Below are 26,693 nucleotides of genomic sequence, written 5' to 3' on the forward strand. Positions count from 1 at the left end.
AGTAAGGAGTAATCTGAAATAATGCCAGTTGCTGAAACAGATACACTTGCAAAGCGTTGGTACCATAACATTTATTTCTTTTACTCCTGCAACAGCCTAGTGCAAGATCTGCAAGTCTCTGCTTCATGCAGCTGCTCAAGAGACCCAAGCTCCTTCCATCTTGTGGCTCCATCCTCCTCTAAGTCCTTGGAGTCCTCCCCATACAGCAGGTGGATAAGGAAGGAGAGTAAGGACCTCAGGATGCATGGCCCTCACCAAACCTCATGGGAGGGTGTGAACCCAGAAAGAAGAACTTGAGAGAGCTTTAGCAGGCAGCCCTGTTGAATCATCTGTGATTTTCCTCAAGGGACTGTCATCAAACATCTTGAACAAATGAACTGCAATTTTGTAAGAAACACATGAACTCTGCATTCCCATTAGTTATATATGGACTTTCCATGCTTTTCCAAAAGAAGGCAAATAAAGAAGTTATATAGGGACTTCCCTGGTGGCACAGTGATTAAGACTCTATGCTCCCAAAGCAAGGGGCCAGGGTTTGATCCCTGGTCACGGAACTAGATCCCACATGCACGCCGCAACTAAGAGTCTGCATGCCACAACTAAGGAGCCTGCAAGTAAGGAGCTGATGAGCTGCAACTAAGGAGCCCTGGAGCCACAGCTAAGGAGCCCACCTGCTGCAACTGAGACCTGGTGCAACCAAATAAATAAATAAATATTTTTAAAAAAAGAAAAAAGAAGAAGTTATATAGTTGGATCTCCAAGTTGGATAACTTGAATACGGAAAAAGTGTGAATATTTTGAGGACACAGTGAAAACAGCAGGTTTTGAGGATAAAGTCACAATAAAGGAAAGAGGAGGAGGAGACTGTTAGAAGCTTCCAGAAGTCCTGAAGAAAGTAGTTTTACAAGTCTAAAAATAACTGAGATATTTGGATAGGAAGACAATCTGACAACTATGTCTGTGAATGTTTCCCTATACACATTTATGTTTATTCAATCAAGCTCTCCCTCTCCATATGCCGTGGGATGTGCCGTTTCTCAGCTATGATAATCACTTGGCATCAGAATCCGCAGGAGGGTTTGCGTGAGTTGCCTTCTGGGTCATGTAGTGGCAAGTTGAGGGCAGCCATGATGGGCTGTGGGTGGTTAGGAAAAGGCAGTGGTTCTGTGGGAGGCTGGCAGTTATCTACAAAGCTTTAGGTATTTTAGGCAAACCATTCTAAAAACTGACTTTTTCTAAGATGCGTCAACAGAGGTTTCAAAACTGGCCAGAAATGATGGTTCCCGGGTCTAATGCAAGTTAGCTACATCTCCTGGAGTTAGAATTTAAAGTGCTCTTTCATTCATTGATTCAAGAAAAGTATAGAGAGAAGCTAATGTTTGCCAGAAACTGTCATGCCCTGGGGATACACCAGTGATCAACACAGAATGTACACCTTGCTTTCCCTGAGCTTGCGCCTGGTAGGGATGGTATACGGGCAACTGGCTCTTATTGTGCAGTATGATAAGACCTTTGTGGAGTCTTAGAGGATGTCCAAGGTGGCACTGACCTAGTCTTTGGAGGAAAGGGTGTATTGGTTATAATTGTGCTTGACTGCAAATAGCAGACTCCATCCCCTCACCTTGACCTCTCCCCAGGGAGGGGGAAAGAACAGTGGCTTTAACAACTAAGAACTTTATATTTCCAGAAGCAGGCAGTCCAGGGTTATATGGCAGCTCAAAGATGCCATCAGAGCCTTTGCTCAGTCATTCTTAGCATATGGATTGTGTCCTCATGGTTGCAAAATGGCTTTTAAAGTTCTAGGCAGCAATTCTGCATTCCAGGCAGTAAGAAGAGGAAGACCAGAGGGCAAAATGCCAGATGAATCTGTTGGAGGTTTTCCAGAGTCTCAGTCCAGCACCTTCTTATCTTTTTGGCCACAGCTGTGTCCCAAGGCTACGCTAGATGCAAGGGCGGTGAGAAATGTAGCTTTTGCCTCAAAACTTCACCAAGTCAGGCTGAAGTGGACTTGCGTTCATCAGGAAGAAGGCAAAGTGGCTACAGGGAAGGCGATTCCAACCCCTTGTCCCAAGGGCCAGGTTAGGTAGAGGAAGCAGGCGCTGTGTTTCTCGCCACTGTGTTGTAGCCTCCATGGGTTTTGCTTCTGTTTTTGCAGCTCTCACCGCTCTAGCAGTTGCAGGTGATCACAAGGCAGGAGCAGGTAAGGGGACCTGCTGAAGCCTGAAGTCACTTCCCCCGATTCCCCCCATTTCGGGCAGAACCACCTGCAAGCAGGCTGGGTGTGCTCCATGTTGGATGCCACAGGGAACCAGACAGATTCCCCTTCCCCGAGGCTCCGCATTCAGTGTAGACGTCAAAAACACAACCATTCCCACTTTAAGCATTTCAGTGTTTTTTCACATTATATTGATTCCTTCCAGCAAACCTGAAGGGAAAGCAAGTATGTGGTCTCATTATAAGGATAAGGAAACAGAAGGCCAGAGAGGGTGGAAACTTGCGCAGGGCCACACTGCAGGTTAGGGGCAAACACTGGACCAAGATGCTGGGCTTGTGCTTCTCTCCTGTCCAGAGCCAGCTCCTGCCCTGGTGTGGATGCCTATGAGCTGCCCACGTTCAGCAGGGCTGAGCTGAAAGCCTGGCTCAGGTGGGCAGGAGGACTGGAGAAGGAGGACGGACGAGCTGGGGGTCGCAGGCCTCGGAGCAGTCAGTCATGGTATCTACCAGGATTGCTGATCGGTCCCCACTGCCCTGGTCCCCTCCAGTTCCTGCAGGGGAGATAGTGGCGGCTTTCCTTACGGTCATAAGCTTCGGGAAGGTGTTCCCATCCTTGGCCTGCTAGGATGGCACCTACCTGGACAAGTTCTCCCTCTTTTCCCAGTCAAACCCCGCTGGTTCTTTTCCCTTCGTAGAAGACTGGGGAAAGTTGGTCTTATGCTCTTCGGTCCCTTCTTGCTCTCAATTCCTGTGGCGTCTCCTTGGCTGTGAGCAGGGTTCAGGGTGGAGCCGCTCTGAGCCTTGGGATGGAACGGCCCTGGCCTTCCCCCAGCACTCTCACTTTTTCTCCCTTCCCTCCCAGCCGTGGCTCTGGCTGTCTCCCCAACCCTGTCCAGTCCTGGCAGCCACGGCCTCAATGTTAGTTGCTAAGAGGAACTTTCACACTTCCCCCATGGACCATGCCTGGGCCCTAAGCTCAGGCACCAAGCTGGGTCTTCACGGAGGCTCACGAAGACAGGTGTGTCTTCGGGACGGGATGCGCTGAGCCGTCCCTCTCATCACCGGTCCCACAGTCTGCAATGCTCTCCCAGCTCCTGCGAGGCCTACGCATGACTCAGGATTCAGTTCAACTCTATCTCCTTTGGCAGGTCTTCCCTGCCCCCTGCCCCCTCCACTGTCACAGGCTCACCAGTGTTGGAGGATTCCCTCCCCAGGGCCCACGGGTCTCAAAGCATCGACCCCCGCTCCAGTGTACTATCTGCGTATATGTCTTCTTCCTCCCTCCCCTTGAGTGTTAGATCCTTGCATTCTCTAGATCTAAACAGTGCCTGGCACTTAGTAGGCCCTCAACACATACTGGATGAATCAAGGATGCACTATGGTGCAGGATATTATGAAAGCATGTGGGAAAAGCTTTTGTCACCTTCTTGAGGTACCTTAAGCTGAAGCAGTTGCCGAGAGGGAAAGAAATAATCATAGTGCGTGTTTGTTGAGCACTTAGTATATGCCAGGCATGATCACAGGCTCTTTGCAGGTCCCTGAATCCTTACAACAACCTCCATTTTGCTCATTAGAAAACAGAGGCACAGAAAGGTTAAATAACTTGCTCAAGGTCCCACAGCCAGGAAGTGGTGGAGGAATTTCAACTGTGGAGCTCAGGCTGTTAACCCTTTACCACATGTGATGCATCTTTAGTGCCAGCTCCCCACCCTCCCAGCCAAGCAAGAGCCCTCATGCGGATCAATTAGACAAAAAGACAAGACACAGCCTTCCCAGCCCTTACCACTCATCCCTGTACCGATGTGGGAGTGAGAGGCAGGAGGGAGGGCTGAGGGCCAGCTGCTGGGGAAGCTGGGGAGACCTCTACAGAAACAGGTGCGTCCTCGGCAGCCTGGGAAGATGCAGAGCACTCATGGCTGAGGAGCTGGGGCTCTGCCTCCACAAGATGGGGCAGGGAGCAGTGGCTGGGTGGAGACCCACGTCAGGGCGGGAAAGCTGCCAGAGCAGCCCCATCACCCGAGGAGAAAGGTGACTCCTGTTTATCAGTCAAGGGTGGGCTGGGAACAGCTCTCAATAACACAGCACTCTGGCTTTGGGAGCAGAGCTGGCTGCTTTCTCCTGGCAGAGCTAGGAAATAGAACCACCCAGGCAGGGCTCGCTGTTACCCATGACAGTCTCCTTCCGTTCAGGCGCTGCCACAGTCTCTGAAATGCCACCACTGGCGAGAGATTTGGAAACCTTATCCCTTTCTCTTCTTGCAAGATAAAAAGAGGTCATGTCATTTTAGAACTTGTCATGAAAAGCATTCAGATTCCTTATCTCAGCTGAATCTCCCAGGATGGCTGTAAAGCCTGAGGGCTCGCAGTAGCTATCGAGGCACTCAAGGGATGCACCTGTTTGACTCGTACACAGACTGCCTGAATCCCACTTCTGACTGGCTGCAGAACCTGGGCAGCTCACCTACCCTCCCACTGCCTCAGCTCTCTTTGCCCATGAATGGGGCGATGATAGTACCTACTCATAGAACTGTCAGGACTAAATAAGTGACCGATGTGACATGTGGCATCATGCAGCATCATCTGGCACGCGGCAAGCAGTAATGTAAGCATCAGCTGTTATCATTATTCTGTTTTATAGGTGAGGGAAAGTGAGGCTCAGAGAGGTGAAGCGACTTTCCCCAGGTCACACAGCCAGTTGGTGGCAGAATGAAGATCCAATCTCTGTAACTTGATCTTCCAACCTCAAGCCTGATGATCCACAGTGAGGAGGGTCCCCCTCCTTCACCATCCTCCCAAAACAGCGATACTCCTTGTCTTTGCGATGGGACCAAACGGTACCTGGGAGGGAGGATTAAAAAGACGATGAGAAGGGAGAGGAATGCTTGTTAACATTCTGCTATGTACCAGGAGTTAGCAAACCTTTTTCTGTTTAGGACTAGATAGTAAATACTCTAGTCTTTGTGGGCCATCTGTTCTCTGTTGTAACTACTCACCTCCGCTGCTTCAGCCCAAAAGAAGCCACAGGAAATACGCAAATAAAAGTGTATGGCTGCGTTCCTATAAAACTTTATGTATGAACGCTGCAACCTGAATTTCATATAATTTTCAAGTGTTATGAAATATTATTCTTCTTTTAATTTTTTTCCAGCCATTTGAAAATGTGAAAACCATTCTTGGCTTGAGGACCACACAGAAACAAGCGGCGCACCAGATACTCGAGGGCGGTAGTGTGCTGACCCCAGAGGTAGAGGCTGAGAGTGAATGAATCCTGCCAGCACCGCTGAGACTCATTGTACACGAGAGGAAACGGAGGCTCTGGGATGTTCCGTAACCGGCCCAGGAGATGGGCTAGTGGAGAGCAGAGCCTCTCAGACTTGATTGTTTGGGTTCCCTCTGCATTTGTCACTACCATGTGAAGATGTGTTAAGACTCACCCTTTATGGGACAAGAGAAGCTGTCCTCATGGAGGTGCCCCTTCGATGTATGATGGCATTTCCTGTGGCACTTGGGCCCTTTGGGGAAGCATAAATTAGCTAATGTCTAAGAAGTAGGGGGCCCCAGCCAGGGCACTGGGCAGGCACTGTAGTCCTGACTTGGTATGTGGCATAAGGGCAGTGTTCTGTCTAAACAAAACTGTCCCTGAGCTCCGTGGCGCTGGGGACAAGACCCACCATTCCCTGGGCTGTACTCCTCAAGAAGGAGGTTGGGAGGTCTAGCTGGCAGGTAGCCCTCACGGGCTAACCCAGAAAGGTGGCTTGGTCTCGAGGACATTGGCACCGTAGCAGGCAAGTGGCAACAAAATGTGAGTGAGATATACATGTCTGAAAGACAACACTAGGCCATGAGCTTTCCTGGAGGGCGTGGCTGAGACTGGGAGAGCTCCCCAGAGGGCCACCTGGCCTTTTTCTGGCTCTTCCCCACTCTCCACACGTCAGGCTGTGGGCACATGCTCCGTAGGGCCAGCTGTGAGGCTGGGGTCTGCTCTCTGGTCCTCCCTCCCCTGTGCTTACGGGGGACCCGGGGGGGCCCTAAGCCGGAGCTGCTGCCCCAGACTGCAGCAAAACCGCGCTGTGCCTGCTGCCCTCAGGCCCGAGCTGGCTTAGGCTTCACCAGAAAGGAAAACGCCCCCTCATTGTGCAATGGGTGCAGCCTGTTCTGGAATCTTCCGCAAGCCAAGCCTGACTGAGCGTGGGTGACCGGGGACCTGGGCACTTGTCTATTCGTTTTGTATCCTTTTAATATTGTTACAGAAGTAAACACTCCCAAAGTAGAAAAGTTAGAAAATATGGATAAGACAAGAGACAGATGAAAAACATCCATAACCTTGCCTTCCGGAAGTAAGTCTGTTTTACTTTTCCTTCCAGTCTTTTTTCTGTGTCCACATGCGTGTGCAAGACGTGCTCCTTATTTAAATGAGACCATAGGATGAATTGTGCCTGGGGAATCCGATTCTTCATTTCACACTGTAGGGGTGAGAACATTTCTCTGTCAGAACACATTTTTCTTTGCCAACATGTTTCCTCACTATTTGTTTTCCCTAAGCCCCCTTTCAAAGGTGTGCCACACTTGGTTTGGGGTCACAGGTCCCAACTGGATCCCAGGATCCGGCCCTTTGGAGGTAAGGGTGCCAAGGGAGGCCCTGTGGTTTTGAGTAATGGAAAAGCCCCAGGCTGGCTGTTTGCAGCAAGTGTTCCTGCCCCAGCCCTGCCCTGACTCATGCGCCATCTTAGACTAGTCACTTCACCCCTCTGGGTCTCAGTTTCTTTGCCTATAAAACGGGATGGTTGGTTTAAGGGCTTTGCCAGCTCTAAAGTGCCATGACTAAGCGCTTGGAGACTCATAGGATTCCAGAAGACTCTGGGAGCGATGGCTGCTGAGGGGGAGTTGCTTCTTCCTGGTGAGTAAGCCAGAGCCTGGGTCGAGGCGAGCTGAGCTGGGGGTCTCCGTCTGGAAGATCTGAAAGCCCCTCTGGGGTACTCAATGCCCTGTGCTATGGTTCCCAGGGCCGGGTCCTCCCCATCGGCTCACTCCCCACCCATGTGGACGGGGAGACGGCAGCTGCTTCGGTGCCAGGGCTGACCTCACAGCTCCACCACTTCTTGGTCATGGTATTAATAGCCAGAACCAGCGGCCAACAGCTGCTAGTTACATTTTGAAATACAAGCCACGTGACCCGGCAGGAAGCGCAGCGGCAGCCAGTGCTGGGGCCACACTGCAGAGCTAGTGGGATCCGGGAAGGACCTAGGGAAGCCAAGGGGGTGGGCAGGCCTTCTCCACCTCCCTTTTCCTACCCCTGCCCTCCCCCACTTCCCTTCCTCCTTTGCTCCCGGAGCAGCAGCTGGCTTTTGTCGTTTGGGTTTGAAGAGATCCTGCCGCGAAACTTTGGAGGCCAAGGCAGCTGCTGTGTGGAGGCTTCAAAGGGGCAGGAACGTTATAAAATATAAGCTGCAGAATCCTTCTCCCGGAGGCATGGACTGTTTCCCTGCCACATTCTCTTGTAGAAATAATAACAATGACAACAATCATAGCAACAATGCTACCATGTAATGAGCGTTTGCTAGGGCGAGGAGCCAAAAATGTTCACTTGCTTCCTCTTATAATGGGTAGTCCTCGTTAGATTGCTCCCCAGAGTGAGGTACCGCCATTATTACCCCCATTTTACAGGTGAGGACATGGAAGCTCAGAGGTTAAGCAATTTGCCCAAGGCTCGCCAGCAAATGCAACTGGACTCAGGACTGTCTGACTCCGCCCTTCCACCTCCTTGAATTTCATGCCTCCATTAGTCAGAATCCTTCCACCATAGTTTCAGCTTTTCCTTTGTATGCAGAGATTTCCAGAGACTTCACAATTCTATTGGTTCTGGACATCTATGTGCCAGGTCCTGTACTCACCAAGGGTGTACCCCAGATATGTGAGGCTTGGTCCCCAACCTAGAAGTTTAACTCATCATTGATGAGACAAGGGGTATAGATCCTGCAGTCCTAGGATGCATTTGTCTTTTTCATCGCATCGTGGAAAGAACATGTGTTTTAGAGCTATGCCTGCTGCAGTTTGAATCTCACCTCTACCACTTGCTAGCTGGGTTGCTCTGGGCAAGTCTTTTACCCTTTCTGTGCCTCAACTTCCTCATCTCTGAAACCCATTTCATAGGTTGACTCTTAAACATTAAAGAGACTATATGTAGAGTACTATCATATAGTAGGTGTTTAATAAATATTAGCTATTGTTATAATGACTGAAAGAATAGGGTCCTGAGTCAGATAGCCTGGGTTTGATCCTACCTTATCCACTTACCAGTTATATGACCTTGAATTGTGTACTTTTACCACTATATTCCTCAGTTTCTTCCTCTATGAAATGGGGGTGATAATAGGATTGTTGTAAGGAGTAAATGAAAGCATACGTATGTATCAGAGCAACAGTAGGCATCTTAGCAAATATTAAGTGAGTACCTTAGGAAATACTGACACGTATTAACTGCTCAATATATGCTAATTTTTATTATTAATTATTTTTACTTTATTACTAGCATCATTTTATTTTTATCATTATTATTAGTCATCCATCTGATTTACAGATTCAAAATCCCCTCACTGATTCTCCTAGATGACCGTATTTCTATCCATGGCACCACACATTAAAATCGTCCAAATTTACGACTTCAGAATCACTGAAAAGTTTTCTTTCCCCGTCTACTGTCATCTTGTCAATTCTTTCCGGAATGTTTCTTCCATCAAAGATCTCCTTTCCATTCCCACTGGCTTCATACCTCGTCAGTTGTTTCTACCTGATGTGAATGCAGCTTATCTTCTGGGAGCCATTTTTTGATGTGGGGAGAAGAAGACATGGTGGCAGCGGGCACATGGTCCTTCCACATCCACTCCCCTCTGCTTGATTATTTCCAATCTACACACGCAAATAATTATGCCCTGAACTTAGTTCTGTCTGCTCCCCTGCTGGAAGAACAATCAATGGTTCCCCATGTCTTTTACTTTATATACAGATTCCTGAGGTTGAGATTCAATATTTTCCACAGTCTGGCCCAAACCTGCCAAGAGTCACTATTGTTGACTCTCTACCTTGCATGTAGATTATGCAATTACTTTATACCCTTCATAGTAGTTTCCCTGTCATTGATTGGTTCAGGATTGGGCGGTCCTAAGCCACTTCACATCAGTGAGATGTGAGGAGAGATTTGCTCAGGGCTTCTGGGAGAGAGAATCTTCTTTTTCCTCTCTCCCTTTCAACGTGAACAACCTGTTCCCTGGATGCAGCTGGCAGCCATCTTGTAGCCATGAGAACGGCCGTCAAGAGGGCAGCGTCAACACAGAGCAGAGGAGAACCAAGAGAAGAACAGAGAAACAGTATGGAGCCCTGGTCAAACTGCTTCTGGAGTTCCCCTGGCTCCGGACTGCCTGCCTCTTGGTAAGAGAATATGGGTGGCAATGATGTTTACCACTTTCAAGCCTGGCCCCTAAAATGACCCCTGCAACTTCTGCTGTCTGGCTGAATGCAGAGGCTCAAGTGGAAGACTCTGTGAGGGCCTTAAGGCATGGCAAAGCCACCAGATGCAAGAAACCTGGATATCTGAGTCATCGTTTGAAGGAGAACTGCCCGGGAATGCTGCTCCACCAAGAACATCTGCACTGAACCTCGTGCAAGAACAAAATGAAGTCTTATTGTGTTAAGCCACTAAAACGTTGAGATTATTTGTTGGTTAGCGAACCCTGCCTAATACGGATTATAAAGACAGGGCTTAGCAAAATCCTGGGGCATAGGTAGATGACAGTTCTATCCAGGTGATCAGCAAATGACAGGTAAAAAGCCTTTACCTGATGACCAGGAGAAGGATAGCAAGTAGAGGCCCTCACAGTGGAATGGGTCACCCAACTGAGAAGGGATGGTTAGCTCAGTTTCCTAATGTTGGCTGCAAATGGCATGTGTTGGGCAGAGGCTGGGCAGTCTCTGGACACTGAATCTACTCCTGTTCTTGGGGTCCCACTTGGGCCTATTATAGAACGGCCCTTCTTTTAGGTCCCATAGACCTCCTTCCTCTTCTGCCTTTCATTTCGACAGATGTTACCAAACCACCATCCACAAAAAATAAGCCCATTTGAAGTCCCATCAACCTTTTATGGGTTGGGGGTGAGTGTCTATTTCACTCTGTACTATCTAGCACTGCATATTCTGAGACTTTAATTTTAAAAAACTTTTACTGTGGTAAAAAATGCATAACATGAATTTTATCATCTTAACCGTTTATAAATGGACAGCTCAATGGCATTAAGTGCCTTTGCATTGTTATATAACCAATCTCCAGAACTTTACCATCTTGCCAAACTTAAACTCTTTACCCACTAAACAACAACTGCCCATTCCCCCCTCCCCCCCAGCCCCTGGCAACCGCCATTCTACTTTCTATCTCTATGAGTTTGACTACTCTATGTACCTCACATAAGTGGAAGCATACAGTATTTGTCTTTCCATGACTGGTTTATTTCACTCAGCATAATGGCTTCAGAGTTCATTCATGTCATAGCATGTGACAGCTTCCTTTCTTTTTAAGGTTGAAAAATATTTCATTGTATGTATCTACCACATTTTGCTTATCCATTCATCCATTGGACACTTGCGTTGCTTCCACCTTTTAGCTATTGTGAATGGTGCTGCTATGAACATGGATATGCAAATATTTCTTCAAGATCTTGCTTTCAATTCTTTTATTTATACAACCAGGAGTGGAATTGCTAGGTCATATGGTAATTCTATTTTGAGTTTTTTGAGGAATCACCATACCGTTTTCCATAGTGGCTGCATCATTTTACCTTCCCACCACAGTCTGCAGTCTGTGAGGGTTGCAAAGTCCCCACATCCTTGCCAGCACTTGTTGTAGTAGCCATCCTAGTGGGTTGAAGGTGACGTCTCACTGTGATTTTGATTTGCATTTCCCTAGTGGTTGGTGACATGGAGCATCTTTTCATGTGTTTGTTGTTTAATCTGCTTTAGCTTTTTATTTCCATTTTTTCATTCTATTTGGAGGTCAAAGAGGAACTTTCTTCCCAATGGTGAGATGTTTCCACTTCCCAGTCTTATAAGGACTACCCCAACTTGGCGAACAACTGCTCAAGTCTGCGATGAGTTGCACGTCAGTGGCGGTAGGAAAAGCTCACCTTCATGATCATCATGCTCATCAGATGCAAGGTTTACACAGCACTTTGTAGTTTACACGATATCTCACTCGATCATCACAGTAGCCTTGCAAGGTGCAGAGGACAGATGAGGAAATTGAGGTTCAGAGATGAGAACAGAGAAATAGAAGGAAACTGGTTCTTTAAAATCATAACCACTGAAACAAATGTCTAGTGATGCACAACAGACATGTCTGGCTGCCTACCCAACATCTGTTCTCTCCTTTTCCTTTTGTCAGAGCCCGATTTTGTTGGGGTATCCACCTTATCCGGTCATAACTCTGTGAGTAGGTCTCAAACAGTAATGGTGGTTCTAGCCTCTTGCTTAGAGATTGGTTTCACAGTGGCCAATACAGTGTGAGGGGGATTTTAGGAAAGATTTCTCATTTAAAAAAGTAAAGCAGGGACAGCTTGGTCTCTTCTCTTTTTCTCGATGCGGTGGTTCCTGGACGGTATGTCTGGAATTTCAGCATCTATCTTAGGAACACAGGTGGGACCAATTTTAGGATGAAGCCTAAATTCTGGGATGACACAGCGGAAGGAAACTTGTTTCAATATCACTGAGTCATTGTTAATACAACATTAGCATTTTCCCTTGTTGTAATGTGAAATAATAAGTTTCCCAAATGTAAATTGGGCCAGTTTGAACTAGGATTGTTTTGTTTTGCTTATTTGTTTGTTTTTGGTTTTCTGTTTTTTGTTTTTGTTTTTTTGGGGTTTTTTTGCTTCTGACCTAATCCTATTCTATGGTGGACAGAATTACACATTGACAGGAAAGCAAAGTGAAAACATGAATCAAGAGCCGTAAATGTCAGAGCTGCATCCCCATGTTGGGGGTGCCAGCACTAAGCCAGGGGTTAAGGGGAAGGTCAGGAGAGAGTGGGTCTAACCATGGCTGTGAGACATAAAACACAAGGTGCAAATGGTGAGATGGAACCTGTTCTCATTATGTCCAGCAGGTCAGCTGGACATAATGAGACCCAAATATTGGGTCCAGAAAGAAACCTGTCATTCCCTGGCCCAATATTTTCTTTCTTTTTTTTTTTAATTGAAGTATAGTTGATTTACAATGTTTCAGGTGTACAACAAAGTGATTCGTATATATATATATACACATATATATCCTTTTTCAAATTCTTTTCCATTATAAGTTATTACAAGATATTGAATATAGTTCCCTGTGCTATACGGTAGGTCCTTGTTGTTTATCTGTTTTATGTATCATAGTTTGTATCTGTTAATCCCAAATTCCTAATTTATCCCTCCCCCCGCTTCCCCTTTGGTAACCATAAGTTTGTTTTCTATGTCTGTGAGTCTATTTCTGTTTTGTAAATAAGTTCCTTTGTATCATTTTTTTTTAGATTCTACATATAAGTGATACCATATGATATTTGTCTTTCTCTGTCTGACTTACTTCACTTAGTATGATAATCTCTAGGTCCATCCATGTTGCTGCAAATGGCTCAATATTTTCATGTGGAGGAATTTCAGCTAAAAATACTCCTGGCCTCTCTAATCATCCTTTACCCCCTCTTTTCTGGCCGGTGAGTTTGGAGAAAAACCAAACATTCTCCACTCAGCTCCTCCCTCTTCCCCTCTTTCAGACCCTGCAGCGAGGGACCATTCTGGGCTTCCATCCTCTCTGTGGCAAGTGGAGGAAGCCTGAAGGTTTTTGGAGGGAATGCTGCAAGTTCATTTCAGAGGGCAGTGCTAGAAAGCTCTCTCTGGCCACATATTTAAAACAGATTCTTTTCTTCAGCTTTTCTTAGTAATAAAGCTGCTGTCTTGATCTCCAACTATCTGTCTCCTGAATATATTTCTTCTTTGGTTCTGAACTCAGGAAGGAATATGAAAGACATTATTCATTAGACCCCTAAATCTTAACCCAAACCACAAAATCAAAATTATTAAGTATTTAATTTAATACAAAACCTCACATTACATCTACTAGTCTACTGCTCCTATGATATATTTCCTGCAGGATGTGGAGGGACAGGAATGTTTTAATATGCCTGATGTGATCTGGAGTATGTTTTCCAAAATTAAGAGGGCCAGGGTCTCACAAAGGTCTTTAAAGAGCCTACAAACAATAAATGCTGGAGAGGGTGTGGAGAAAAGGGAACCTTCTTGCACTGTTGGTGGGAATGTAAATTGATACAGCCACTATGGAGAACAGTATGGAGGGTCCTTAAAAAACTAAAAATAGAACTACCATATGACCCAGCAATCCCACTACTGGGCATATACCCTGAGAAAACCATAATTCAAAAGGAGTCATGTACCACAATGTTCATTGCAGCTCTATTTACAATAGCCAGGACATGGAAGCAACCTAAGTGTCCATCGACAGATGAATGGATAAAGAAGATGTGGCACATATATACAATGGAATATTACTTGGCCATAAGAAGAAACGAAATTGAGTTATTTGTAGTGAGGTGGATGGACCTAGAGTCTGTCATACAGAGTGAAGTAAATCAGAAAGAGAAAAACAAATACCGTATGTTAACACATATATATATGGAATCTAAAAAAAAAAAAAAGGTTATGAAGAACCTAGGGGCAGGACAGGAATAAAGAGGCAGACATAGAGAATGGACTTGAGGACACGGGGAGGGGGAAGGGTAAGCTGGGACGAAGTGACAGAGTGGCATGGACATATATACACTACCAAATGTAAAATAGATAGCTAGTGGGAAGCAGCCGCATAGCACAGGGAGATCAGCTCAGTGCTTTGTGACCACCTAGAGGGGTGGGATAGGGAGGGTGGGAGGGAGACGCAAGAGGGAGGAGATACGGGGATATATGTATATATATAGCTGATTCACTTTGTTTTAAAGCAGAAACTAACACACCATTGTAAAGCAATTATACTACAATAAAGATGTTTAAAAAAAAAATCAAGTAAGGACAGAGATTTGACTAAAGTCTCAGACTCAGGACAGACAGGAGATGTGTGTAAAGAGCAGGTGGCAGGGCTGAGAGGTATGTATGAAATAAGAAGTTCTAAAATAATTTGACCTGTTGGATGATTGCAAACCAGGCTGTGTTTGCCTCTAAGAAAATATTCTGGGTTTCAACCACCTGACATTGAGTCAGCTGAGTCTAAAGGTACAGAAAAAATAGTGGTAGTAGTAGTAGTAGTTACAGCAGCAGTAGTACTAGTACTAGCTAAGATATATGGAATGTATGTTATTTTATTTTCTTCCATTATTTTATTCAGTCCTCACCACAACCCTATGGATTAAGCATTATATTAGCTTTGTTTTGCATTTGAGGAAATTGGGGCTTAGAGAGATTAAGTAGTTTGTCCAAGGTCACACAGCTAGCAAGTACCAATTCCCATTCCTGATAAATTTTCTGAGGAAAACTCTGATGGAAGCAAAAAGCAACATGCATACGAATTTCCATTAGAATGTTTGATATAATGGTGACCAGACGAAGCAACTTACATGGACATCAGCAAGGAAACAGTTTAATAAATTATGCTACATCCAATCAATGGAATGCTAGATATCATTTTAAAAGAGTAATTCTGGAACTCACGTTGAAAAATGAGCACTAGAGAATTCAGTGCTAAGGGAACAAAGCAGAAGAGAAAATGGTGTGTACACCGTGATGGCAAACAGTGTAGGAAAAAAAAAGTCTGAGCACGTGTGATCAAAAACTAAAAAGAAATATCGAAAACAGAAATAACTTTTAGTAACAAAAAGATTGGGATTTAGATGAATCTTTTTTTCTTTTTACCAAAATTACTTTCAACGTTGCAGAGGCACTACCTCGTCAATAAAAGCAGAACAGATCTGAATGGAGCGCTGTAGGCAGAACTACATGCTTGTGCATCAGCTAGTTTGTTGGTGGGGGAAGCGCCCCTGGGAATGTTGGGGACAGCTTGATATTGCTGAGCCTCCACCCGACTTGCATGTATTCCTAGGTGTCCTTTTAACTTGAGGCAGACGCTGAAATCCTGAGCACAGGTTCCTATAAAGCATCCCACAGGGAAGGGAAACTTTGACCCTTACTCCAATCAGCTAGAATCCCGAAGCTCTACGTAGCAGGGAGGTTTTGCAGACCTGCCCAAAGTACTGGTGACATCACTGAGTTGCGGGTGGAGAAAGGCATGGGAGAGGAGGTGAAGACATTTACACCATAAACTTTTCTAGAGGAAATGAGACGCAAATGAGTGAAGGGCAGGAAAGAGAGAAACAAATGCTGAGGTGTTGGATGGTAAGAGACTTTCTCGAATGGTTAAGACAGGAAGGAAAAGGCAGTCCAGTAACCCAGTTTCCTCAGTCCACAGAGGCCCTCATTGCAGTAGAAAGAACAAGGGCTTTGGCATCGGACAAGGTTCTGTCACTGGCTCCACTGCTGTGTGACTATGGGCAAGCCACACTTAACCTCTCTGATCCTCAGATCCTTTATCGTTAAGTGGCAATAGCCATTCCTACAACACGGAATTCGCTGAGACATCCTGAAGTCACCCTTCTCCCAGTGACTGCTCCATAACAAAACTGGGACTTTCTTTGTCTTCCATCGCTCTCCCCGTGGAGATGGGGACTGTATAGTATATTCTGTGCCCTCCGTGTTTATCCCATGAGCTAACTCCCTGTCATTCTGTCTTTCTCCCCAGCAAAGGACCAGAGAAGCCTGTCCCGGCTTCCTGAGGGAAGAGAGAAGTGTAAAACTGGCTGCACCCCAGAGCCATCCTCTGCTCTGAAGGTTAGTTTCCAGATTGCGTGTGATGAGAATGGAAACACATGAAAGACCTAAACCAGGCCTCCAGGGGCCGACACTCTGTGGGTGGGGAAAGAGAAAGGGACAAAACCCGGCTGACAAGGTGGCAGACGGGCAGACCAAGGTGGTGGGAGCGAGACTGAAGTTTCAAGAAAAGGCATAAATGTGGTTGGTGGGAGGGGAAGCCAGCCAAGAGGTAGGAATGAAGGGAAACTGGGGAGATGATGAACTATGAGGTTGTGAGGAGGGCAGGGGGAAAGTGAAAGGGAAACAAGTCAGGGGGAAAACAGAAGTTAAAAGAAGATAGAAAGAGTGGGGAGTGAGAAAGATGAGACGTATCTGAGAAATCGATAGAATGCCCATCATTCCTGTGCATCCCGCGGACGTCACCCACCTCTGCCTAGCACAGGGGCACCGTGAATACAACGTAGAGGGGAGCAGCCGCCGGTCATGGGACACGGGGCAGTTTCTCCATAAGATGAGGCAATGGATATGCCATTGTTGGTTGATTTGTCGGTGGAGATACATGACCCCCTGTTCTGGGGGTTCCCCTCCTCCACAAGACTAGGCTGGAATAAAGAAAGTTTTCCACTCTTGAATAAGAGTAAGCCATGTCTTGCCAGTGCCAACTATCACTGGCATGGCCCCATCTGGCCTGGGAAAGGGGCAGTGGTTGCTACTGAGAAGCCAGATTCGGTACAATTGGAACAAAAGCCAACGAGGTCTTGGGTACAGCCTCTTTCTGGGTTTTCCCTCTGGTTTTTCCTGAGTATTTCCCTCGTCCACATCCGCCTGAGCCAAACTTGCTGGGGAAGAATGATCTTCTCAATTCACTGACCCAGCAACAAGAGTGACTGATAAGGCTTTACAAGTTTAGATGGTAGATGTTGGGGCATCAGCTGGCTGGCAGAAGAGAGGCTGACTGGACCTTCTCTCAGGATGTCACCTGGTGGTCCTGCCTCCTGCTTCTCAGGTTTGACAGCCTCCTGTGCATCCCTTTCCAGAGGCCGCCTGTCCGGACCACTCACAGCACTTGTAAGACTGGACCAGATCACCCTCAGCCCCACTTCTCGCAGACTGGGATGAGGATGGGCAGGATTTCCCTTCCAGTTCTACTTCAGGCAGAACAGCTCCAACCAGCGTGTGGTAGAGACTGCCCTCGGGACCAGGGCGTTTCCCTAGAGATGAGGGGAAGCCACTCAGCATGTGTGTGTGCATCCTTTGTGCACACACCTGAAGACACCAGTTATCCTTACCGCATCTTAATATGTTTTTAAAATATGATCGTTGTTTGATCCAAAAGTTATATATATATATATTTATAATGCGCATACAAACGTCTAGTCGAGATGATTTTAAATCACCCATAATGTAATAATAGTATTGTGGTTATGTTATTTTAAAGAGCTTTTATCTTTTAGAGACACATTCTGAAATATTTACAGATAAAAAGCCATGATGTCTGGGATTTGTTTCAAAAGAATCCAGTGGTGAGGAAGAAAGTAGGAGGTGCAGACAGATAAAATGGACCATGACTTGATAATTGTTGAAGCTGGGTGATGTGTACATGGGAATTCATTATACTTTTCTCACTACCTGTTTATTTATATTTATGATTGAAATTTTCTATAATTAAAAGTTTTTTTTTAAGATTTCCACCTTCCTTTTGTGCATATGTATCCTTCCATTAAATCTTCATTGCCTTGTTTGGAAAAAAATCACCAATAATCTCACCCCATATGCTTTCAGTCCTCTTTCAATACAAAGATATACAAAGAGAGAGGCTGTACTCTATTGGGATTTGTAACAATGTGTTGAAAATCAGACCTTATTTATTTGGTCAATATTAATATTTGCACACTATTTCTTTTTTTATTGAAGTATAGTTGATTTACAATGTTATGTTAGTTTCTGGTGTACAGCAAAGTGATTCAGTTATATATATATATATATATATATTCTTTTTCATATTCTTTTCCATTATGGTTTATTACAGGATATTGAATATAGTTCCCTGTGCTGTACAGTAGGACCTAGTTGTTTACCTTTTTTATATATAGTAGTTTGTATCTGCTAATCCCAAACTCTTAATTTATCCCTCCCTCACCCCCTTTCCCCTTTGGTAACCATAAATTTGTTTTCTATGTCTGTGAGTCTCTTTCTTTTTGTAAACAAGTTCATTTGTGTCACATTTTAGATTCCACATAGAAGTCATATCATACGGTATTTGTGTTTCCCTTTCTAACTTACTTCACTTAGTATGATAATCACTAGGTCCATTCATGTTGCTGCAAATGGCATTATTTTATTCTTTTTTATGACTGAGTAGTATTCCATTGTGTATATATACACCACATCTTCTTTATCCGTTCATCTGTTGATGGACATTTAGGATGCTTCCATATCTTGGCTATTACAAATAGTACTGCTATGAACATTGGGGTGCATGTATCTGTTTGAATTATAGTTTTCTCCAGATACATGCCCAGGATGGGATTGCTGGATCACATGGCACCTCTATTTTTACTTTGTAAGGAACCTCCATACTGTTTTTCATACTGGCTGCACCAATTTACATTCTCACCAACAGTGTAGGAGGGTTCCCCTTTCTCCACACCCTCTCCAGAATTGGTCACTTGTAGATTTTTTAATGATGGCCATTCTGACTGGTATGAGGTGATACCTCATTGTAGTTTTGATTTGCATTTCTCTAATAATTAGCGATGTCGAGCATCTTTCCATGTGCCTCTTGGCCATCTGTATGTCTTCTTTGGAGAAATATCTATTTAGGTCTTTTGCCCATTTTTGGATTAGGTTTTTTGTTTTGTTTTGTTTTGTTATTGAGTTGTATGAGCTGTTTGTATATTTTGGAAATTAACCCTTTGTCAATCACATCATTTGCAAATATTTTCTCCCAGTCTGTAGGTTGTCTAGACAACCTTGCTTACTCTATTTCAAGGATTTCAAAATCATGTTTTGTACTAACTTTGCGAGCAATTTCTTAAACATTTAAGCCATTGACATTTTGGTGATGCTCTTACTGCAGTGTAACCCAGACTATCCTAATAAACTTAATATTCCATCCTCATCAGAGATGGCAAATATTGATTATTAGCATAACCATTGCCCCATCCTGGAGATGTGATAAATACTACCAACCCATCACTGAACTCTTACACATTGATCTGTAAGACCTCAGAATCTTTCTCATCACAGTGACCTAAGCCATCACTACTAGTAAATTAAAGCTGGAAAATGAAGGGAAACCTACCAAAATCATCCTACTGCAATCAGCATAAAATCCAAATTTCCTACCATAGCCTGCCAGGTCACACAAGAGCTAGAACTTACCCTCCTTTACAATCTCATTTCCTAACCACTTATTTCTCACTCACTCCACTCCAGCCACACTGGCCTTTCTGTTCCTCAAACACACCGAGAATATTCTCATCGCAAACCTTTACACGTGCTGTGCCCACTTTTTTTTGAAAGCTTTTCTCTCATAGTTTTGCAAGTTTGGCTCACATGTCATCTCTTCAGGCAGACCTTCCTGTTCACCTCATTGAACTTAGCCTGCATCCTCTACTCACCTCCTCAATGATAAGAAAACACTAGTCTGTCTTTTTTGCTGTTGCATTCCCATTACTGAGTAGTTCCTGGTCCATGGAGGTGCTTACTAAATATTTCTGGAAATAATAAAGACAACTAATCTGCCAACTCCAATATAGAGCATAATCTTTTTGAGGAGAGAGAGGAGGTCCGGTTCTGGGGCTTTCCCTCCGTATTGAGTCCATGTAATGTCTCCAGTAAGGTACCCTTAAATTTCTGATTGACTGGTGGTTAGAAGGCTCTTATTTCCCTTTGTATCATGGTAGATTCATATCTGTGCCTTTTTTCCTTCCACCTCACATACACTCACTCAAGATGTCTCCTCTTTTCTCTCTTCTCCCCACCTCTCTCACCACATCCTCTCCCTGTGAAGTTCAGTTCAAGGCTCTTTCTCACTCACACAATGCCTTCCAAGACAGCAGTCTACTCTGGCGGAGGGGCAGCACCCAGCCCTAGAATGGGTTTGGGCCTGGCCTCACATCCAATCTCAGTACCTATTCCCTTTTCTGTAGGAGCTGACGCTAAGCCCCATCCAGACTTGGCCGGAGCCTCAAGCCTGTGTATTGGAGCCCAGAAGTTTTACCCTTTGGGTGTTTTGAAGAGAAGCAGCTGTTACCATTTGCCAGCTGAAAGGTTTGCCTTTGAAATAGACTGTGAGGCATGTTCAGGCAGAAAGGGGCTTTTTGGAGAAGGCCTGGGAAGACAGGACTCAGAAGACCTGCCACTCAGTTGGATTGCCATGCAACTGTAGGCAAATCATCAGAGATGTCTAGTGTCTATAACAGTGAGAAGAAATAATTGTATTCTTTCGGGATAGTTGGATGATGCGGGGGTGGGGGGGTTTGTAGGTGAGGCCAGGTAGTGAAAAGAGCATGGAACTTAGAATCAGAAGCCCTGAGATTTAGTGTCATAAGTCCTGAATTGAAGACCCAGTAGGAGGCACATCCCAGCCATTTAAGCCCCTGTTTACTCTTTTGTAAAATAGACAGATGCCCTCCTATAGTCAACAAGTTTTTTGGTTGCAACAGAAACCAGCTGAAGCTAACACAAGCAGAAGAAAGGGGGTTTATGAAAGGACATCAGGGTGCATCACGGAAGTCATGCACAGGAAGGCAGTCAGATGTCAAGAATGAACTAGAACAAGGAACCGAAAAAGTGTCAGAGGTGAAGTTTTTCTGCCTTTCTCTCAGCTTTTGCCTTATTCTTCTTTCTTTTGTTTCTTCATCCACACAGAGGTACATGGCTACCCCACAGCTTCCAAGTATGTGTTTTACAGGTTCAGCCATACTCCAATCCCAAGTTTCTAGAAGAAAGACTCTGATTGGCCCAACTTGCATCAGGTGTCTGGCACCTGGTCCAGTCAGTCATGGGCATGGGAGGTAGGGGTCACATAGTAAAATTATGGCTGCCATGGGAACTTTTGAGGATCTAGATGCAATATTGAGAGAAAGAATTATAACTTGTGAGTTGGGCCAGCAAACCAAAAAGTGGCTTGTGTGGACTATGGTCACTGAATAAACCTTCAGGTGCTGTAAATAGAGAATGGTGTTTATTTCCAGGAAGGACATACAGCTATCTCACAGTGATATTCTAAGGAATGAAGGCATAGTCCTATGCAAATCTAGAATTTTCTAGTAAGTAATCAAGACCTGAGTTTTAAAGTTGACTCATTCTTAAACAACAAGGTCCTACTGTATAGCTCAGGGAACTCTATTCAATATCCTGGGATAAACCATAATGGAAAAGAATATGAAAAAGAATATATGTATATGAATAACTGAGTCACTTTGCTGTACAGGAGTAATTAACACAACATTGTAAATCAACTGTACTTCAATTAAATTAAAAAAAAACAAAACAAAAAAAGTTGCCTCATTCTAAGAGACTAATTTTTCAGTGAGTTATGAGAATCAACATTCTCCACCTTTTACCTTAGATACCTCTTCTCTACCTCCACAGGTCTAACAAAAGCTTCCGAAGGAGATCTTCCTTCTTAAAAGAAACTGACTGAGATAAAATCTAGTGAAAACTAACTAATTAAGACTCAAGTGACTTAGTATTTTTGCTAGATCAAGATCAGAATGGGATCAAAATTTTCTATCTCTATATCTCTTAATGGCAAGAAAGATTTCCTTTAAGTAAAATGAAGATGCGACCTTGGACGAGTCACCTAATTCCTTATCTGTAAAATAGGAATGAACTTTTCATAGGGTTGTTGTGACAATTAAATGGCATTAGGTTTGGCGTGTACTAGGCACTGGTGGTTAACTGCAGTGTCTATGATAATGGTGTTGGGCTGGTGGTGGTGGTGGTGGTGGTGACGGTGATGGTAGTAATAATGATGGTGGTGGTGGGGTGGTGGTGGTGAAGTGATGGTGGTGATGGTAGTAATTATGGTGATGGTGATGGTAGTAATAATGATGGTGGTCGTGGTGGTGGTGAAGTGATGGTGGTGATGGTAGTAATAATGGTGGTGGTGGTGGTGGTGGTGGTGGTGATGGTGATGGTAGTAATAATGATGGTGGTGGTGGTGGTGGTGAAGTGATGGTGGTGATGGTAGTAATAATGATGGTGGTGGTGATGGTGATGGTAGTAATAATGATGGTGGTGGTGGGGTGGTGGTGGTGAAGTGATGGTGGTGATGGTAGTAATAATGGTGGTGGTGGTGGTGGTGGTGACAATGGTGGTGGTGGTGGTGAAGTGACGGTGGTAGGGTTGGTAGTGACAATGGTGGTGATGGTGGTGATGATTAATTATGATAGAATCAAGAATGTTTAAATTTTGCTCAGCACCTAATAGTCACATAGTGAATGGATGAAGAGGCAAACAATTTTCAGACAACCCCAAGGATATCAGCCACCATTATATATCGATCATGGATATGACCAACACAAATCATACTTCAATGTTCATTAACGCAGATCCCTTAAAGACTTCCAAGAGATGTTTAACTAACAGTTTGTATGACGTGGAGAGAAGATGAATAAATAAGAATTTTAGTTACTACATGTGCTTAAAAGAAATACAATTAAATTTCTTTTAAATAATTGTGGAAACAATACAGACTCTCACTTGTCTTCCTCCTAATTAGGTTACTACATACGGTCACACACCATTAATTCAAATCTCAACTTCAAAAATTCACATTTTTAAGTTAGTTACTCTCCAGTTGTGGGATTTGGTCCTAAAGGCACACCATTTTAACTTCCAAAGGTCTGTGCAAAGCCCATTTGGCAACTGACATGGACATACCTAGACTCCAGAGGCACCCTGTCCCTTTGGCATTTCCAGAATGCACCAACTACTTCAGTTGCCTTACTTTGAAAGCCTTAGTAATCCTAAAGGCTCAGCTTGGTAGTCACACTTGGTTAACTCGGGACCAATTAGTCATGCAATGTCATTTATTTATCGTGAAGATTGCTTCCCAGATGACCGGTTTATTTGGACTTCACTAATAATTATTTCACTAGAGCTTTTTCAGTGCTGCTCACGTGCATGTGTGGAATTCACACTGTGAGGGTGATCTAAGAATGGATTTAGTTTTTGAGAGAAACATGAACGGAATGGCACTTTTTCTTTACTTTGCCAGATTGCTCCTTCTCTGGGAGAGAAGAATTGGATGTTATCCCTTTAAAAGAGCCCGGTGGCCTGCTGTGTTTATAATCCTCAAATACCATGATTTGGTCTCCCATCTCCCAGTTTTGCTCCACACACGCCTGCTACCATTGGTTTAGATCTGACTTGTCTTTGCTCAAGAAGAACAAGATTTCTTACTAGTCAGAAGACAGCAGATCCCAATATTTTAGGAAGAAAAATAAACAAAGTCTAGTCTGCCAGCAGGAACCATGCTCTGGCTCCCCTGGATCTTCTGAAAGTGGTCACCCAGTTATGACACTGTTGCTTGCGTTTGTCTCGAAAGTGTTAAGATGTCTAAATGCTTCTACCTATTCGCTCCTGTGATTCCCAAAGTCACCCTATAAAGTGTGTTGGGAGGAAAAAGAACAACAGTCATTCATGCATTTATGTCGTGTTTATTTACTGAGAACAGTACAAACACTAGAGGTGCGGCATTGCCAGGCACCCAGAACTGAGTAGGTACTAGGGCCCAAGGCAGACATGGCCCTATCCTTAGGTAGCTTAGAGGCTGGTGGGTCATGGTGTCCCACCATGAGGCAGAGACCCCAGTAAAGAGTCTTGATGCCTTCTTTCACTTACTACTCATAACAGACTGTGAGAACGTTCTTATTCATCTCATTCTGTGATGGGATAACCCAAACTCCCAGAGGTTAAGTGACCTGAGTAAAGTCACGGGCTGCTAAGCAGGAGAGCCAAGGCTCAGACTGGGGCTTCTTCATCCAAGGCTACTGATTGAGTCCTGGATTCTTCCCAAACAGTGTAATCTCATGTCAACCCAGATCAATTCAAGCTCTCTTTTTCACTTTCCCACATCTCATAGTTAGGCTTAAAAAAGTATCTGTTGCAATAGATATTGAGCATCTAAAATTAGTGATTTTGAGGATCTAACCTTTATAGAGGCTCAGAGGAGAGCACAGGAAAGTCTTTTTTTTTTTTTGATTGTTCATTGCAACATTGTTTGTAATTGCATTCTAAATGTCCAAACATAAGTAATTGAAGGATGGTATTATCCATACAGTGGAATACTATGAAACTATAAAATAACAATAATTAGGATGATCTTGAGACCAGTGGTGTGGGCAGAGTGGGAGAGGGGCGTCTGGAGTGGAAAGGAGACGGGGGTTAGCTCTGAGAGGTGATCCAGGAATTCCCAAAGGCTGACACTGACTCAGTAAGTCACCAGGTCAGTTTGAAATGAGTCATTTGTGGCATGGGGGCAAACAATCTCTGTCCCTCACTAAACTATCGGGAAGCAGGCAGGCAAAAGATTTCCCCTGGGAGAAGAATCCTAATTACAATGCTGAGAATTTGCATGCCCCTCTACAGTTTGCAAAACACTTTCACACCCGTCTCTTCGTTTGCTGAATGTTTACTGCACAAGTGCAGAAAGGACCAGGGTTCAAGATGACCTAGCCTAGTGGTTTTTATACACAATTTTTGACTGAAGTAAAATCCTTTGTCAAAATGAAATCTCACACAGCAGTCTAGTGTATAACATTGATGCGAGTGGGACTTCTGTGGCTGGGATGGGGGAGGAACAATCCAGGCCTAAGCCTTTGCTTTGACCTCTGTGTTTCTGAAGGGTCTCCAAAGAACCGCCTAGTTCCATGAAACAGAAAGACAAACATTGTTTCTAGTATTTCTAGTGAATATAAATACCCATCCCACTTTTTCCCCCTCCTCCAAAAAAAGAAAGCTGAAAGCCCTGGAAGTGACACGAGATGGCCAAGGCCATTCCTTGTCCAGTGTTCTTTCCATGGAACTCACTAGGGCTGGTTTCTTGGTGGTTAGAGCCTGAGGATCTGCTTGGAAGCCAGTGTGCCCCCAGTTGCTGCAGGAAAGTGTCCTCTTGGTCACAGAGAGCAGCAGGGCCAACTCTGCTTCTACTGGTAGCATTATCAACGTGCCTGGTCGTCAGGTGGGGCTCAGAGGCATTGTCTTTGTTTCAGACAGGCCACCCCATGAGAGAGTCGTGGAATGCCAGCCACTGAGCGTTTGGGGAGTAGTGGGTCCAGTGATTTTTTTAGCCTCAAACACTGTCCCTGAAAATGCAAGAAGAGCAGCCTATAGTCAAGCAGCCTCTCCCCAACTCAAAAACTTACACTGAACTAGATAGTGTTTGTTATTGGCTAAATGTTTGTCTCCCCTGCAAGTTCATATGTTGAAATCTTAACCCCCAGTGTGAGGGTATTAGAAGGTGGGGCCTTTGAGAGGTAATTAGGTCATGTGAATGGAGCTCTCATGAATGGGATTAGTGCCTTTATAAGAAGAGACACACAAGAGAGCTTGTCCTTCTCTCTCTCTCTCTCTCCCTCCATCCCCCTCTCTCCCTCTTGTGAGGATAGGAGAAGACAGAGAAGATGACTACCTGCAAACCAGAAGAGTGTTCTCACCAGAACCAGACCATATTGGCACCCTGATCTTGGACTTCTCAGCCTCCAGAACTGTGAGAAATAAATTTCTGTGGTTTAAGCCACCCAGTCTGTAGTATTTTGTTACAGCAGCCCGAACTAAAATAGTGGTGATGGCTGCACAATTTTGTGACTGTATGAAATGCTACCTAATGGCTAAAATGTTAAATTTTATGTTAGGTGTATTTTAGTACAACAACAACAATAATAAACTTACATTGGCTCCCTATTTCCTAAGGATCAGACTTCCTAGTATAATTTACAAACTGGCCCCCTGCTTCCCCGCGCCAGCCTCATGCCTTGCTGTCCCCCTTCAACCTTTTCATCTGATCAAGTGTTCCAACTGCTCTCCAAAGTCAAAAGGGGATTACTTTCCCTTGGAAATTCTGGCAAGGCTCCTTCAGGGTCTTGTCACAGTTACTGGTAACCACTATCATTTTCTGTGTGTCTCACCAGGCAAGAATTCCATTCAGATTTACTTTCAGTCGTCCACATTAACAATAAATACTGTTTTTGCTTTTCAAATATTAAACCACAATGTTATAGATAGATATGAAATTATGATGCAAAGTATGGTTTTTCAAACTCAAAATGCCTCTGCTGAAGAATATGACAATCTCCTCCCTTTTTTGAGATTTGCCAAGTAGGATAGATGGGGGAAAAGTGGATTAACGTTTGCATAGATAGGAGTATACATGGAAGCAAGAAAGAAGGGATAGATGTGTGGGTGGGTGAGAGGACAGATAAAATGATGAAAGGATATGTGGATGATGGATGGTTGAATGATGGATGAATACACGTACGAACAGATATGTAGGTGGATGGATGGAGAAGAGAATAGTGTATAGATGGATGTGGATTTACAAAGAGATGTGAAAAGCTTAAGAAAGATGGATGAGGAG

The 26,693-nt window shown here is 44.5% G+C and overlaps 1 protein-coding gene and 1 long non-coding RNA gene across 5 annotated transcripts in view; both read left to right on the forward strand.

Annotated features, from left to right (window-relative positions):
• Positions 1 to 490, forward strand: part of PDHX (pyruvate dehydrogenase complex component X) — a 197,194-nt gene extending 196,704 nt beyond the window's left edge. The window contains exon 11 of the mRNA XM_036859962.1: positions 96 to 490. Within this exon, the coding sequence (XP_036715857.1) occupies positions 96 to 297 (202 nt within the window). The 3' untranslated portion in view covers positions 298 to 490. The remainder of the gene's footprint in view (positions 1 to 95) is intronic.
• A 234-nt stretch (positions 491 to 724) lies between these two features.
• On the forward strand, positions 725 to 25,825 carry LOC118898810. 4 transcript variants are annotated; one of them, XR_005020820.1, is made up of 6 exons: positions 725 to 1,083; positions 5,362 to 6,550; positions 9,488 to 9,638; positions 11,253 to 11,368; positions 16,032 to 16,120; positions 17,109 to 17,711. It is a non-coding gene; the product is annotated as an uncharacterized LOC118898810 (long non-coding RNA). The 4 variants fall into 4 exon arrangements; XR_005020819.1 differs by lacking the exons at positions 725 to 1,083; positions 17,109 to 17,711 and adding exons at positions 4,412 to 4,815; positions 25,726 to 25,825; XR_005020817.1 differs by lacking the exon at positions 725 to 1,083 and adding an exon at positions 4,412 to 4,815.
• Positions 25,826 to 26,693: the final 868 nt, after the last annotated feature.

This window comes from Balaenoptera musculus, chromosome 8 (assembly GCF_009873245.2).
Source record: "Balaenoptera musculus isolate JJ_BM4_2016_0621 chromosome 8, mBalMus1.pri.v3, whole genome shotgun sequence".
Taxonomy (NCBI): Eukaryota; Metazoa; Chordata; class Mammalia; order Artiodactyla; family Balaenopteridae; genus Balaenoptera; species Balaenoptera musculus.